Source organism: Emys orbicularis, chromosome 2, assembly GCF_028017835.1.
Source record: "Emys orbicularis isolate rEmyOrb1 chromosome 2, rEmyOrb1.hap1, whole genome shotgun sequence".
NCBI lineage: Eukaryota > Metazoa > Chordata > Testudines > Emydidae > Emys > Emys orbicularis.
This window is the reverse complement of record NC_088684.1, coordinates 106,874,093-106,886,419: the sequence shown is the minus strand read 5'-3', so window position 1 is coordinate 106,886,419 and position 12,327 is coordinate 106,874,093. Positions and strand designations below refer to the sequence as shown.

General features: G+C 46.7%; 1 protein-coding gene across 3 annotated transcripts; it reads left to right on the top strand.

Moving 5' to 3' along the window:
* The first annotated feature begins 3,035 nt into the window (after nucleotides 1-3,035).
* GMNN (geminin DNA replication inhibitor) lies at nucleotides 3,036-12,084 on the top strand. 3 transcript variants are annotated; one of them, XM_065398834.1, is made up of 7 exons: nucleotides 3,036-3,142; nucleotides 4,049-4,117; nucleotides 6,989-7,081; nucleotides 7,989-8,124; nucleotides 9,179-9,261; nucleotides 9,340-9,450; nucleotides 11,576-12,084. In XM_065398834.1, the coding sequence occupies exons 2-7, from the start codon at nucleotides 4,061-4,063 to the stop codon at nucleotides 11,768-11,770; spliced, it is 675 nt and encodes a 224-aa protein (XP_065254906.1). In that variant the 5' UTR covers nucleotides 3,036-3,142; nucleotides 4,049-4,060; the 3' UTR covers nucleotides 11,771-12,084. The 3 variants fall into 3 exon arrangements, with proteins under 3 accessions (XP_065254906.1, XP_065254904.1, XP_065254905.1); XM_065398832.1 differs by having other exon boundaries at nucleotides 6,986-7,081; XM_065398833.1 differs by having other exon boundaries at nucleotides 3,046-3,115; nucleotides 6,986-7,081.
* The last annotated feature ends 243 nt before the right edge of the window (nucleotides 12,085-12,327 follow it).

Here is a 12,327-nt window from a genome sequence, read left to right as displayed (position 1 = left end):
GCTTCAGCCCCACAGGAGGCGCACCAGGACTGAAGCCCCCCATGGGTCTGAAGCCTTAAGTCCCGGCACGCCTTAGGCAGCGCTGAAGCCTCGAATCCTGGTGCGAGCAGAAGGTGCGCCGGGACTCGGAGCTTCAGCCCTACCGGAGGTGCCCCAGGACTCATGCCAGAAGCTGGGAATCAGCGACAGGGGATGGATCACTTGATGATTACCTGTTCTGTTCATTCCCTCTGGGGCACCTGGCACTGACCACTGTCGGAAGACAGGATACTGAGCTAGATGGACCTTTGGTCTGACCCAGTAGGGCCATTCTTATGTTCATGGGACTCAGGGCTTCAGGCCCACCTGGAATCAGGGCTTCAGCTCTGCGGGAGGCGTGCCAGGACTGAAGCCTCCCGCAAAGGGTTCAAGCCTTGAGTCCCGACGCAAGCGGGAGGCATGCTGGGACTCGGGGCTTCAACCCCACTGGGACTTGGGACTTCAGTCCCGCCACTGCTGAAGGCACGCCGGGACTCACAAACCCCAGGAGGAGCACAGGTGAGGCTAAGGGCACTAAACTGGGCTTTGATGGGTAATTAGGTGGGCAGTACTGGGTTTACAATGGTGCTAATGGTGCCAGGTCCACACTGGGAAGGGGCCCATTACGTACCCATCTAACCCATCCACATGGCCAGGTCTGGCCCCTCGCCCGGGGGAGTTTAGCTCCTGGGCCTTGCTGTGTGCCCAGCAGCCGAGCTCTGCCATGTGGGCTGGGCAGGACTGCTGGCTGCGGTGCCTGTGGGTGTGGCTGGGCCAGATGGGCTCTCAGGGGGTCGCATCTTAGGGCTCTGCCCCGCTCCCCAGAACAGCTCCAGCTACTGCCTGCCACCTGTGGGGCCTCACCCGCCTCCCTGGGCGAAGCTGCCTGGTATCGCTGCAGAGGCTGGGCTGGTCTCAGCCAGTGGGGTTGGGGGCAGCATGCCCTCCGCCCCGCCAGGCAATTGGAACTCCTGGCTGGTCGTGCTGCTGCTCCCAATGGGCCGGAGCACTGCCCAACTCACCCAGGACACTCTGCCGGCTTGGTCTGGCAGACACAGTCACCTCCTAGTGAGGCCGATGAGTGTGGTGTGTGAGGCAGGGCATGGGGGAGTGGGTCTCTGGATGGTTTTGGGGGGGTGCTGGTCAGTGAAGGGTAGGGGAGGTTTGTTTGTTTTGGGGTGCTGGGCAGTGAAGGGTCTGTGGGAGGGGTGCTGGCAGGGGAGGGATGGGGGAAGTCTTTGTGAGCTGGGATGCTGGGTAGTGGGGGGGGGTCTTTGTGGGGCACTGTGCAGTTGTGGTGCTGGGGGTATAAGGGGTGCTGGTCAGTGGAGGTTCTGTCTGGGGCCCTGTGGGCACGCTGGGCAGGGGGTGGTGGTGTGCAGGGCGCTGTGCAGTTGTGGTGGTGCGGTCTCTGGGCGGGGGGAGCGCTGGGCATAGAGGACTGGAGGGGGGCAAGGGGGCATCATGGCACATAGCGTGGGCCTGCCCCCAAAGGGCAGGGTCAGGCTGGCCAGTGTGCATCTCGTGGCTGCCGGTTTGTAAACAGTGCTCTCGCACTTTGCTGGGCAGAGCGGGGCACCATGCCCCACTGCCCACTGCTGGACTCTCGCTCTGGAAACCGACCCCCCCAGTATGGCCCATTTAGGGTGACCAGATGTCCCGATTTTGTAGGGACAGTCCCGATATTTGGGGCTTTTTCTTATATAGGCTCCTATTACCCCCCACCCCCTGTCCTGATTTTTCACACTTGTTGTCTGGTCACCCTAGGCCCATTGCACCCATGGGGGCCCGCAAATATGTTTGGCGCCGAGCCCACAAAAGGTTAATCAGCCTGTAAGAGGATGGAACTAATGAGAGGGGAGAATGGATTGGGAAGACAGGAGTCATTCCTGGGTATGACATGAGCAGAGGGGGTTAAGAGCTCTAGCCGCAGGTGATCAAAATGACCTTACTGAACACATTTGGGAGAGTGGGTAACACAAATTCTCTCTCTCTCACACACACCCCGAGATTTTGGTGGGGGGCAACTTTAACCGTTATTCCAGCCAGGGGCTACTTAGGCACCTGGAAACGCTAGGTTTTTTTTTGCAGCTAATAACGTTTAGAAATTAGCTGACAGGAGCACTGTATCTAATTCCTATGTGAAAAAGAGAAATAAATACACACAATGGGATCTGGGAGTGCAAAAGTCAAAGGACAGATAAAAACAACAACCTGTGATTGTGGTGGCGGGGAGCAGGGAGGAGGGCTGGCTTATGGTTGTTGATCGCCCGAAACTGGCAATAATGTAATACCTGCCCCTTGGAGAAGAAGCCCCATTTGCCCCCGACCTACCCTGGCCCCCGCTGCCACCTGGGGCTCTGTTGCCACCAGCAGGGAGGCTCCGGAGCTGCCCCCGCTGTGGTCCCAGCCTGGGGTGGTGAGGGGCGCAGATAGGGGGAAGGGGCAGCTCAGGACCCCCACCCTAAAAATTGTTCCAGTGCCATGGGCCCTGACTCTTCTGGGGGCCAAGAGCTAAGCCCCCCCCTTGCCCAAAGGCCTGGCAGCCGTGCGTACGGGTAAGCGATTTAAGTTACTTTCACCCCTGCCCCCATCCCAGCCCCATGAGCCAGCTCCCTGAAAATGAGCAAGTGAGTGAGGGTGGGGAAAATGAGCGAGAGGGAGGGGGATGGAGTGAGAGGGGGCGGGGCCTCAGAAGAGGGACAGGACCAGGGTGTTCAGGTTTCGTGCCAGTAGAAAGTTGGCAACACTCCCCTCTCCTGTCCCCCTTCTCCCGCCCACTGCCCCGCCCCCCAACAGCGCTCCGCCCCCTCCGTCTCCTCCCGCGGGCGGGGCGTAGCACTGACGCGCAGGGCCTGCTGGGCCGGGATAGGCGGGGAAGGAGGAACAGGATACGATTTGGGATTGGGGGGTGGGGAGGCGGCGGGAGGACGTACTGTTTCACTGACCCCACCCCCTGCGCCGCGCGGGGCTTCACGGGAGGAAAGCTGGTCACGCGAGGACACGTGACCGGAGTTGGTGGCTATTTATAGGCCCGCGCGGAGCTACTGACTGCTCTGTTGTGCTTCCTGGCAGCGCGCGGCAGGACGGCTGCAGGGTGAGGCACGCGCGGGAGAGGAGTCGGGTGAGTCTGGGTCCCCTGGGTCCCCTGCTGGGCGTTGGCGGTGCAGGGTTCCGCGGGGGGTGGAGGGGGAGAGGAACGCGAGGGCAGGGGGAGGCTCAGCGTCTTCAGGGCGCTCTCGCGCGATTGGGGGTGGAGAGGCTCGCGCTCTGCTGCGGGACTGGCTGAGTGTTCGGGTTTTGGCGGGTTTCTCTCGCCAGGTTTGGGGAGGGGGCTCGGCGTTTTCCGGGCGGTCTCGCGGGGTTGGCGGTTGGCGCGGGCTCGCGCCCTGCGGCGGGGCTGGCCTGGTGGTTGGGGTTGGGGCGCGCCGGGATGGAGGGGCTGAAGCCGGGGCAAGAGGCCAAGGGGCACGTCAGCCCCTGTCCTCGGGGGCCTGGCCGGGGACGTAACCTTGCCACGGGGGGGCGGCAGGTGGGTCGCGGTCCCGCGGGGGCGGGGGGTGTTGTACGGGGCTTTCCGCTGCTTGTGCCTGGCGGCTTGCGGAGCCTCGGCGGGGGCGCCGCATGTCCAAGGGCTCTTGTCTGGCTCCTGCCCTGGAGCCCGCGGCCCGGTTTTGGAGACGAGCAGCGGGCGGGTCCTCCGGGCTCGGAGCGCTTGGGGGCTGCCGTCCCCGCACAACAGCCTCCGCGGCCCGTCTCACAAGCGGGTTTGGGGGGTAGGGTCCATGCGCCTGCCCCGAGGAGCCCCTCCGTGGTGTGAATGGGCGGAAGGGGGGCAGCAGGCTGCTTAAACGTGCCAGCGGCACGTACCGTTTTGCCCATTACAAGAGACTAGGCTGCGACGGGCTCATGGAGCTGAGCTGGGGAAGGTGGGAGCCCATGACTGGCTTGTTCTGACAGACTTGTGCTTTCTGCTGTGACTAATAAATTTGCTTTTCTGTGTCTTTGTCTCCATTGGTATAAAACACAGCTTTGTAGTCAGATGAATTTCAGTATGAAGCAGAAATTGGATGCAGGAAAAGCCTCAGGAACTATAAAGGTTTGTAACCTGACTTGGCATTACTCAAGTCTTTAAAGTGTTATATGAAAGTAAAAATAAATAGATCAGATTGTAATGACAGACTTTGCGCTGTTATCTGTAATCACTCCAGATGTAGCTCAGTTCTTTGTATCCACACCATCTTATAATGCTAACTAAAAAGAGATCATGTGACTTTCTTATCATGAAAGATGTCAGATTGATGCTCTGGAGACTCAGTCCTTCTGTTTTTTTTTTTTTTGCAGAGCAGATACATAGTTCACAAAGACACTGAAAATATGCCACCCTGGGGATAAAGAATTACAAACAGCTTGGCCTGCACTGAGTTTTCTCCCAGTGCTTCAATGATCTTTTAAGTATGTGCGCTTAGTTCCAGGCACATGTTTGTATATGGCAAATTTCAAATGCTACTAACCTGGATCACACTTGAGTTGGTGACCTACTGGCTTTGTATCTCGTTGCCAGTTCCCTATACCACCCAGTCAATATAAAGCTAATTATACTAGTTTTACAGGTTTTTATCATGCAATAATACATAAAATAGTATAACTGATGATTAGAGAACTCTTCCAAGTCTGCATTTCCCAGCCCTGTAGCTGGCTTCCCCTATTGGCATGGGTCTTAAACAGCAAAGAAAATAAACCACAAGAAATAGGGGGCTTTAGAATCAGTTCCATATGAGACTACTTACATTATGAAATTAACTCATTTTAAGTTTGATCCCTCTAAACTAAGATCCTTATTTAAAAAAAATCTGTTTTGCAGTTTTCTGAAGCAATGCTCTTATTTTCATGCTGGGGAAAAAATCATTAGAATAAGACGTAACACATGAAGTTGGGCACTTGACCATTGCTTTAGTCTTCAGGTAGTATTTTTGGATGTATACCATAGCTAATTCAAATATGCTGTGCATATAAAATTGTTGCTAAATGCACAAGGGGGACCAAGTTATTAAATGTCTGACTTGTGAGTAGAACAGCCATAATACTAATCTTCAAAAAATTCCCCACATTGGAAACTCTAGAGCATGTAAAACTCAAAATGCGGTGCCTAAGATAGGAAGTTGTTGGGTTATTTTTGTGACCTCTTTAAACCGAGTGGGGATTTCAGATGACCTTCCAAGGTCAATGTCCAGCCCAGAGGAAAGGGCTGTCTTCACATCGTGCTTGGCTTTAGTAGGGAATGGAATATGCTGTGCTGTTAGTACCCTACTACCAGTAACATTGTTCTAATCCTTTTTTCAAATTTGCCCAGTATGTAGTCCGTCTTAAATCCAAATCTAAAACAAATAGTTTTATTTAGAGACTTTTTACTCTTAATATAAGAGTAGATCAGTGATGTACCTAATACAATATCCGTGTAATCCAGGGAGTATCCAAATTCTGGACAGTTCAGAACAAGTATAAGACTTCCCTAAGAGCCTGTAGCAGTCTTGACTTTATCTGGTGTGCTGGGTGAAGTCCTGGATGACTCAGTCTGGGGGAAGACATGGGGGTAAAAGTCACCTAGAAGTAATGTGGGTATGATGTTGAGTGGCACTTAATCCTATGTTCCTCATTCTGCATAGTGCAAGATCTGTATTCTTGTCATCCCTGTCCTTCGCAAAGAAACTTACAGGAACTTTAAAATTTCTCAGTGTTGTAGGGTGTGAAGACTAATCCTGTACCCTTAAAGTCAGTTTTAGTGAAAATGATCAGACATGTCCATGACTAAACATTTATTCTTGGGCTCATCTTAGTGAGCATATGGCCATGATCTTATTTTAGAGTGTCTGGCTGACTCACTTTTGTGGATGCTTCACTGGTTATCTCAAATATGAAGAACAATGGGTTAACGTAAGCACCTGGCATAGTAATAACTGCATTTTGCCAGGGGAACATTGACCAATCATAGTCTTCAGTAGTTGCAAATAGTATCTGTAATGCTGGTTCCCACAGTAGTTGGCATTTGTCCTCATAGTTCAACACCAAGATAATTGGTGGCAGAAATTTTACCGTGGGAAAGGTGAACTCTTGTCATGTGAAGTACAGTGTGAATCAGTAACTTTCTCACGCTTGTATGGTATTGTGTTCTTGCTATCCCTGTTTGATTGTCTACCATTGTTTACTGTCCCATGGTGGCAGTGTAACTAATGGTTTAAAAAGCTTTAATGCAGGAAATAGGTATTGACATAGGACAAGGAAAGGTGATAAATATGCTGTTCCACAAAACAATAGCCTTCCTGGATCAGCGTGTTATGCCCCAAGCAAGGAAATTCTAGACACCTCTTGATGAATGGTTGAAGCAGAACTTCTGTTAAATGCATACAGCCCTTTAAGAACAATTTACATATAGATAGTAAAAAATGAACCTTACATAATTACCTGTGCATGTTTTCCAGTTTAAACTGGTGAAATCACCTTGACCCAAAAAAGTATCACTCTAATATCTCAAAACAGTTGTCAAAGAACAGAAGCATTCATCTGTGGTGAATGGCTAGTATAATTTGCGAGTTTAAACAGAACACTTGCACTATAATAGCTGAATTGGGAATCCAGTTAGAACACAGCTGCTACCTGACCTGTTTAAAATAGTTCTCCTTTGTAGTGTAAATGAGACAGTGTCTTAACCAAGATAAGGCTTACGCAGGTCTTCAGCATTTTATAAAACAGTTAAGATCCAGCTTTGCTATAAATACAAACTATATTGTAATTGTAGTGTAATAAACCCTAAACTAGATTAAAACAAAGCTTGTTAATCCTGTCTGTAGGAAAGACAAATGGATTAAATTTTCAATCCACTACCTTAATGTGGCATGAGAAATTTCATAAATTACCCTACTCCATCCAGGAGTTTAACTGATTTGTATTAAAACTTTCTCTTTTCAAGAAGTACTTCACAGACAATGCAAACTCAGCCCCAAGACGGACTCTTAAAATGATTCAGCCTTCAGCAGCAGGTTGCCTTGTTGGCAGGGTAAATGAAGTAAGTACTAAGATGTAATAACTCTACAACAGGGGTTCTCAAACTGGGGGTTGGGACCCCTCAAGGGGTCACGAGGCTATTACATGGGGGGTTGTGAGCTGTCAGCCTCCACCCCAAACACCTCTTTGCCTCTAGCATTTATAATAGTGTTATAAATTAAAAACATGTTTTTATATATTTAAGGGGAGGTCTCACTCAGAGGCTTGCTATGTGAAAGGGGTCACCAGTAGAAAAGTTTGAGAACTACTGCTCTACAACACAATCTGTAACAGTAACTAAATGCTATCATGTTTAATGTAGAAGGGCTAAAGTACTATAATCAGGTCATAAATTGCATATGATATCCATTAACTAACAAGTAATTACTATACAGTTTAAGGTACATCATTTAGCTTTGTTGAATAGTAAATCTAGCATAAATATTTCAAATACTTTGAAAGCACTTGAGAAGAAATTCTTGGTCATCAGACCTATACTGCTAGTGCAAGAAAGCTGTCCGAGGGCTGCGAAAATGTTTTGTGAGTTAAGTTTTTCTTGTTGGCAAGAAGTTGTGCCACACTTGAAATACAGATTACCTGTTGCTTAGAGGTACAGAAGTTTGGGGGAGGGATAGCTCAGTGGTTGAGCATTGGCCTGCTAAACGCAGGGTTGTGAGTTCAATCCTTGAGGGGGCCACTTAGGGATCTGGGGCAAAATTGGTCCTGCTAGTGAAGGCAGGGGGCTGGACTCAATGACCCTTCGGGGTCCCTTCCAGTTCTATGAGATAGATATAGCTCCATATATTCAGTTAAGGAGAAACTCCATCTGTTGCAGTTAGTATAGTTCAGATGAGTTTGCAAGCGTATGAAGACATGTAAAATGTCAAGGAGAAATAGCATCTCAGAAAAACAAACTTATTGTATTACAGCCTGCTAAATGTTCAATCAAAAGGAAACTTTGGAGTGATCAGCTAATTGCAAAGACCTGCAAAGCTGAGGTTGTGGACCCAGAACAGAAAAATGAAAATCTGAAAGTCACTCAAGCTTTTGATCTCATGGTAAAAAGTATGTTTTCTTATTTTAAGAATATAAATACTTCAATATATATATACTTCAAACAATATGCCATTGCTGGAAACTTCATGTGTATATCTCAATACCTACTACTTAATTTTGGTATGCTACTAAAAGCAAGTACACCTCTACCCCGATATAACACGACCTGATATAACACAAATTCAGATATAACGCGGTAAAGCAGAGCTCCGGGGAGGTGGGGTTGCGCGCTCCGGTGGATCAAAGCAAATTCAATATAACGCAGTTTCACCTATAATGAGGTAAGATTTTTTTTGGCTCCCGAGGACAGAATTATATCGGGGTAGAGGTATAATGGGCTTAGAATTGTTAAATTGGCCCTTGCCAACATTAGGTAGCAACACTTAATCATTTTAATGATCACATCCTCTTAAGCATCATTCACACAGATCTATGCAAAGTTTAAAAGCTTTACACTGTCACTTAAGGTGACTTGGCCAGCAGTATGTGAGGCTCAAGAGCATTTCAACTTTGGGAATTGTACTTTAGTTTAGCATGCTGTCACAATTCAGGCCATATTACCACTTGCCAACCAAGCCTGACCCCATTTTTTTTTAAATATTATTCTAAAACAGATGAGAGGAAAATATCTGGGTTCAAGTTATGTGATTGGTGTCTTGGAAGTGGTCAGCCTCTGCTACTTCTAGCGAGCCTATTCTGCTGCTACTCATTGCAGAAGTGGCTATGTTCAATATGTCTTGCAGTTGGGACCATTCTGCAGTGCATCTTGTGACACTTATTGAAGCGGCTTCAGAAAATGTTCTTATGTCAAGCAAATTAGTATAACCTTGAATTTGACCCAGATGCCAAATCAAATGTCTCAAGTTACTAAAAGCTCATTTGTTAACCACTTCGGTGGTTTTAGCAGGTCAGAATGGGTTGTAGAATATTGAAATGACAAATAATCAAAACATATGGAACTCTTATATTTAAATTTACTCTATATTTTAATCGGCTTGAATTCCAGGCTTATTTACATAAGAGATACACGAGAGATTTTTTTCATATTAAACTCTTCCTACAGAAAATCCTCCCTCTCGGTATTGGAAGGAAGTGGCTGAAGAGAGGAGGAAGGCACTGTATGAAGTGCTTCAGGAAAATGAAAAGGTAGTTCATCAGGTTAAATACCTTTTCACTTTTTCTCTTGGCTAGTCCCTATATAAAACTTCATCTTTTTTTTTCTAGCTGCACAAAGAAATTGAACAGAAAGATGGTGAAATTGCCCGTCTAAAAGAAGAAAATGATGAGCTGGTATTACTTGCAGAACATGTGCAGTACATGACAAACATGATTGAGGTAAACTCACATGACTGGTTTTCAATCCATAGTGCTACACATTCCACTGTCACATCACAGGTATCAAATCATGACTTCTGTTTTGAGTACATTTTTGTATTCTGTATAGAAAGTACCTGATCATAAGGTCAGTTTACTATGCTGCAAGTGCTGGACACCTAGGTGAGTGAGTGACTTAGAAGCAATCACAATGTAAGCAATCTAGGGAAATCAACTTTGTCTTATCAGCTTGTCCAATCTGTATAACAATGACCCTTCTGATTGTAAGGAAGGAGATGAAGTTTCTCAGCCTGGACACGTACCTGGAGTAAGACACTGCATTGAAGGGTGGTATCCACCACCACATGTAGGCAGAATGGGCTGAAGAGAAGGCAGGAAGGGACTCTGCCTAAAAGGCAGACAAGATCTCACACACCCAATGATGAGATCAGCCTGGGGGTGTCTCAGGACTTCTTGCCTTTCAGAGTTCTCTGGGGCTTTTTTTCTAAATGATAAAGTGACTGGTTAAATTCTTCTGAAAATCTTGTTCCTTGCCTTCTGCCACTTTGTCACCAAAGGGATTAAACCAGGAGCCAGAATTACTTACAACAAGGTAGAACTCTAGGGGAGCCTGTTTAAGCAACAGGGGGCTCAGAAGGCTTGAGGCACTGGTTTTATGGACTAAGGTAGTTGGACTCCCCAGACCCACAACCCAAGAAGGGGCTCTCGGACAAGGTCTGTGCCAGTGTGCCTTAGCTAGAATCTGTGGGTCAACCCCCCAGACCTAGAGAGGATTAGAAGCATACCAGGGCCCAGGATTGGGTCCGCTTTCAACACACTCCCTGTCCTTCTGGTCAGGGCCAGATTGTAACAGTAATTGTTCAGCCAGGTGCTGTGGCTCTTGGAAGGTAAACTGTGGGTGATTGAAGCATCTTCAGACTCTTGGCTGGAGTGCTTCCAATATGAAATTGGGTGACAGATGAGTTAGATAGTGACTATCTGATGGGGACTCTGAAGTTGGAAGTACCCCTAAAAAAGGTATTTGTGCTGAGTAAGATTGAGGACTTCAACCTAGGAATCTTGATGAATTCTTTCAAAGGCCTGGTCTAAATGTTTGCACTGACATAACTAAAGAGGTCCTACCAGTGGAGACCCAATGTGGACATTTGTATATCCGTATAGCCTGTACTTGTAAGCTTACAGGGACAAGCAAAACTGATAAGCCAAGTTTAAATCAAGATAGGTGCTCGCACAGGGTTTTGCACTGATTTTTAACTGGTCTAATTTGTGTATAGACAAGCCCTGAGACTGAAGTATATGCACAGTGGTGCTTCTCCAGTTGGATAATTCAACTCTTGTTATAACATTTCTTGTACATAGATTTATTCCTTCCACATTTATTGTCCTATAAGATTATAAGACCACCCCCAGAACTACTGTAAGAGGGATAAAGGAAAAGCTTTGCTCTGAACTGATGTGAATAGTGAAGGTTGCAGTTATTCATAATGCAATACTTAAGTTTGTCTAAATGGGGCCCAACTTCAGATGTTAGCTGACTCTTGAATGCTCTAAAGCTGGCTGTTATAATGTCTGGTAAAGGGTTACTTAAATCTTCAAAACTCTGCAATTTGCTCCTCTAGGACCAAGAACCAACAGGTCAGTACTGAGCTTTTTGCTTCTGGCTTGGCAGCTTGTTAAACTATTTGTAAAGCTGACATCATAAACTTTACTTTTGTCACTGCATTATATTGTGTGGAACTAAGGAAACAATATTAATGTGGTATAGTAATAAACTTAATCCCAAACAGTACATTATCAAAAAGTTCATCTCTTGGTTAAAATACTTTGCCTCAGCTGCCTGGAAAATCTGGAAGACCTTAATATCAGCAAGCCAGATGCAACTTGCAATTGTAGACTGCATTTTTGGGGTGAGAGCTTCTGCTTTTTAGTAGGCAGGGTTTTTGTCACTCAGACACATAGCTAAGCCATCAAGTGATAAGGTTAATACGTGACTGATCAGTAAAACTGAATCCATTTAGACTCCGCACTCTAAACTTAGTATCAATATTTTCTATGGAAATAAAAGTGCATCCTTATAGAAACACAACTTAACACATCCTTAAGAATTCTCTCTTGTATCTTTTAGAGACTAACTGGGCAGGCACCTGATGGCCTTGAGTCACTGAAAAATCTAGACTTGGAGGAATTTGAGCAGGAGGATGAAGAGAGTGATTCTGAGGGTGATGTAGATTGTGATTCTGAAGAGTTGCCTTCACAGGTCTCATGTGATTCTAGGGAGAATGCCACAGATTCATCTGCAGAGAAAGCTAGAAGTCTGTGAAAACGGCTTGGCAAACTTGAGTGGCGAGTGTGCACGTGGCTTCCTATCTTAATTGCTAAATGACTGTTGGAAGAATATACTGCCAAAGTTTACCTCAGATAAAAGTTACAAGTCTTGTGGAAGCTTTAAAAGTTCACAATGGGTTTTAACTGGTAATATGTAGCAATGGAAATAGCTGTATACTACCTAAACAAGGTATTACAGACTGAATTTGGTCACGTCTATAAAATGGAAATACTATGTATTTCTAACTTGTGTAAATAGTATCTGTTGCTTTGACATGAGAATGTGTACTTTTTAAATAAACTAAACTCTACCAAAACACTCTGCCTCTTAAAACCTGGTGCATGGGGGACAGATTAGAGTCTTGTACTCTGGGAGATATAGAAGTCTGGCAGTCACTGAGCAAACATGAACATACAGCATAAGCACTTGATAAAGTGATACTTAGTTAATGCCTCATGGAACTGCTCAGTGTAATACAAACTTAAGTACTGTATAACTGGTTTTAGAACTTCTTGTGTCTCAAACTAGAATTAAAGGTTAACCATTCTCTA

Bases quoted from the DNA above. Each gene is read 5' to 3' on its own strand.
- GMNN (XM_065398832.1), top strand. From the start codon at position 4,061: ATGAATTTCAGTATGAAGCAGAAATTGGATGCAGGAAAAGCCTCAGGA. The intron at 4,118-6,985 runs GTTTGTAACCTG...TCTCTTTTCAAG, and splicing joins AAGCCTCAGGAACTATAAAG to AAGTACTTCACAGACAATGC. The intron at 9,451-11,575 runs GTAAACTCACAT...TGTATCTTTTAG, and splicing joins ACATGACAAACATGATTGAG to AGACTAACTGGGCAGGCACC.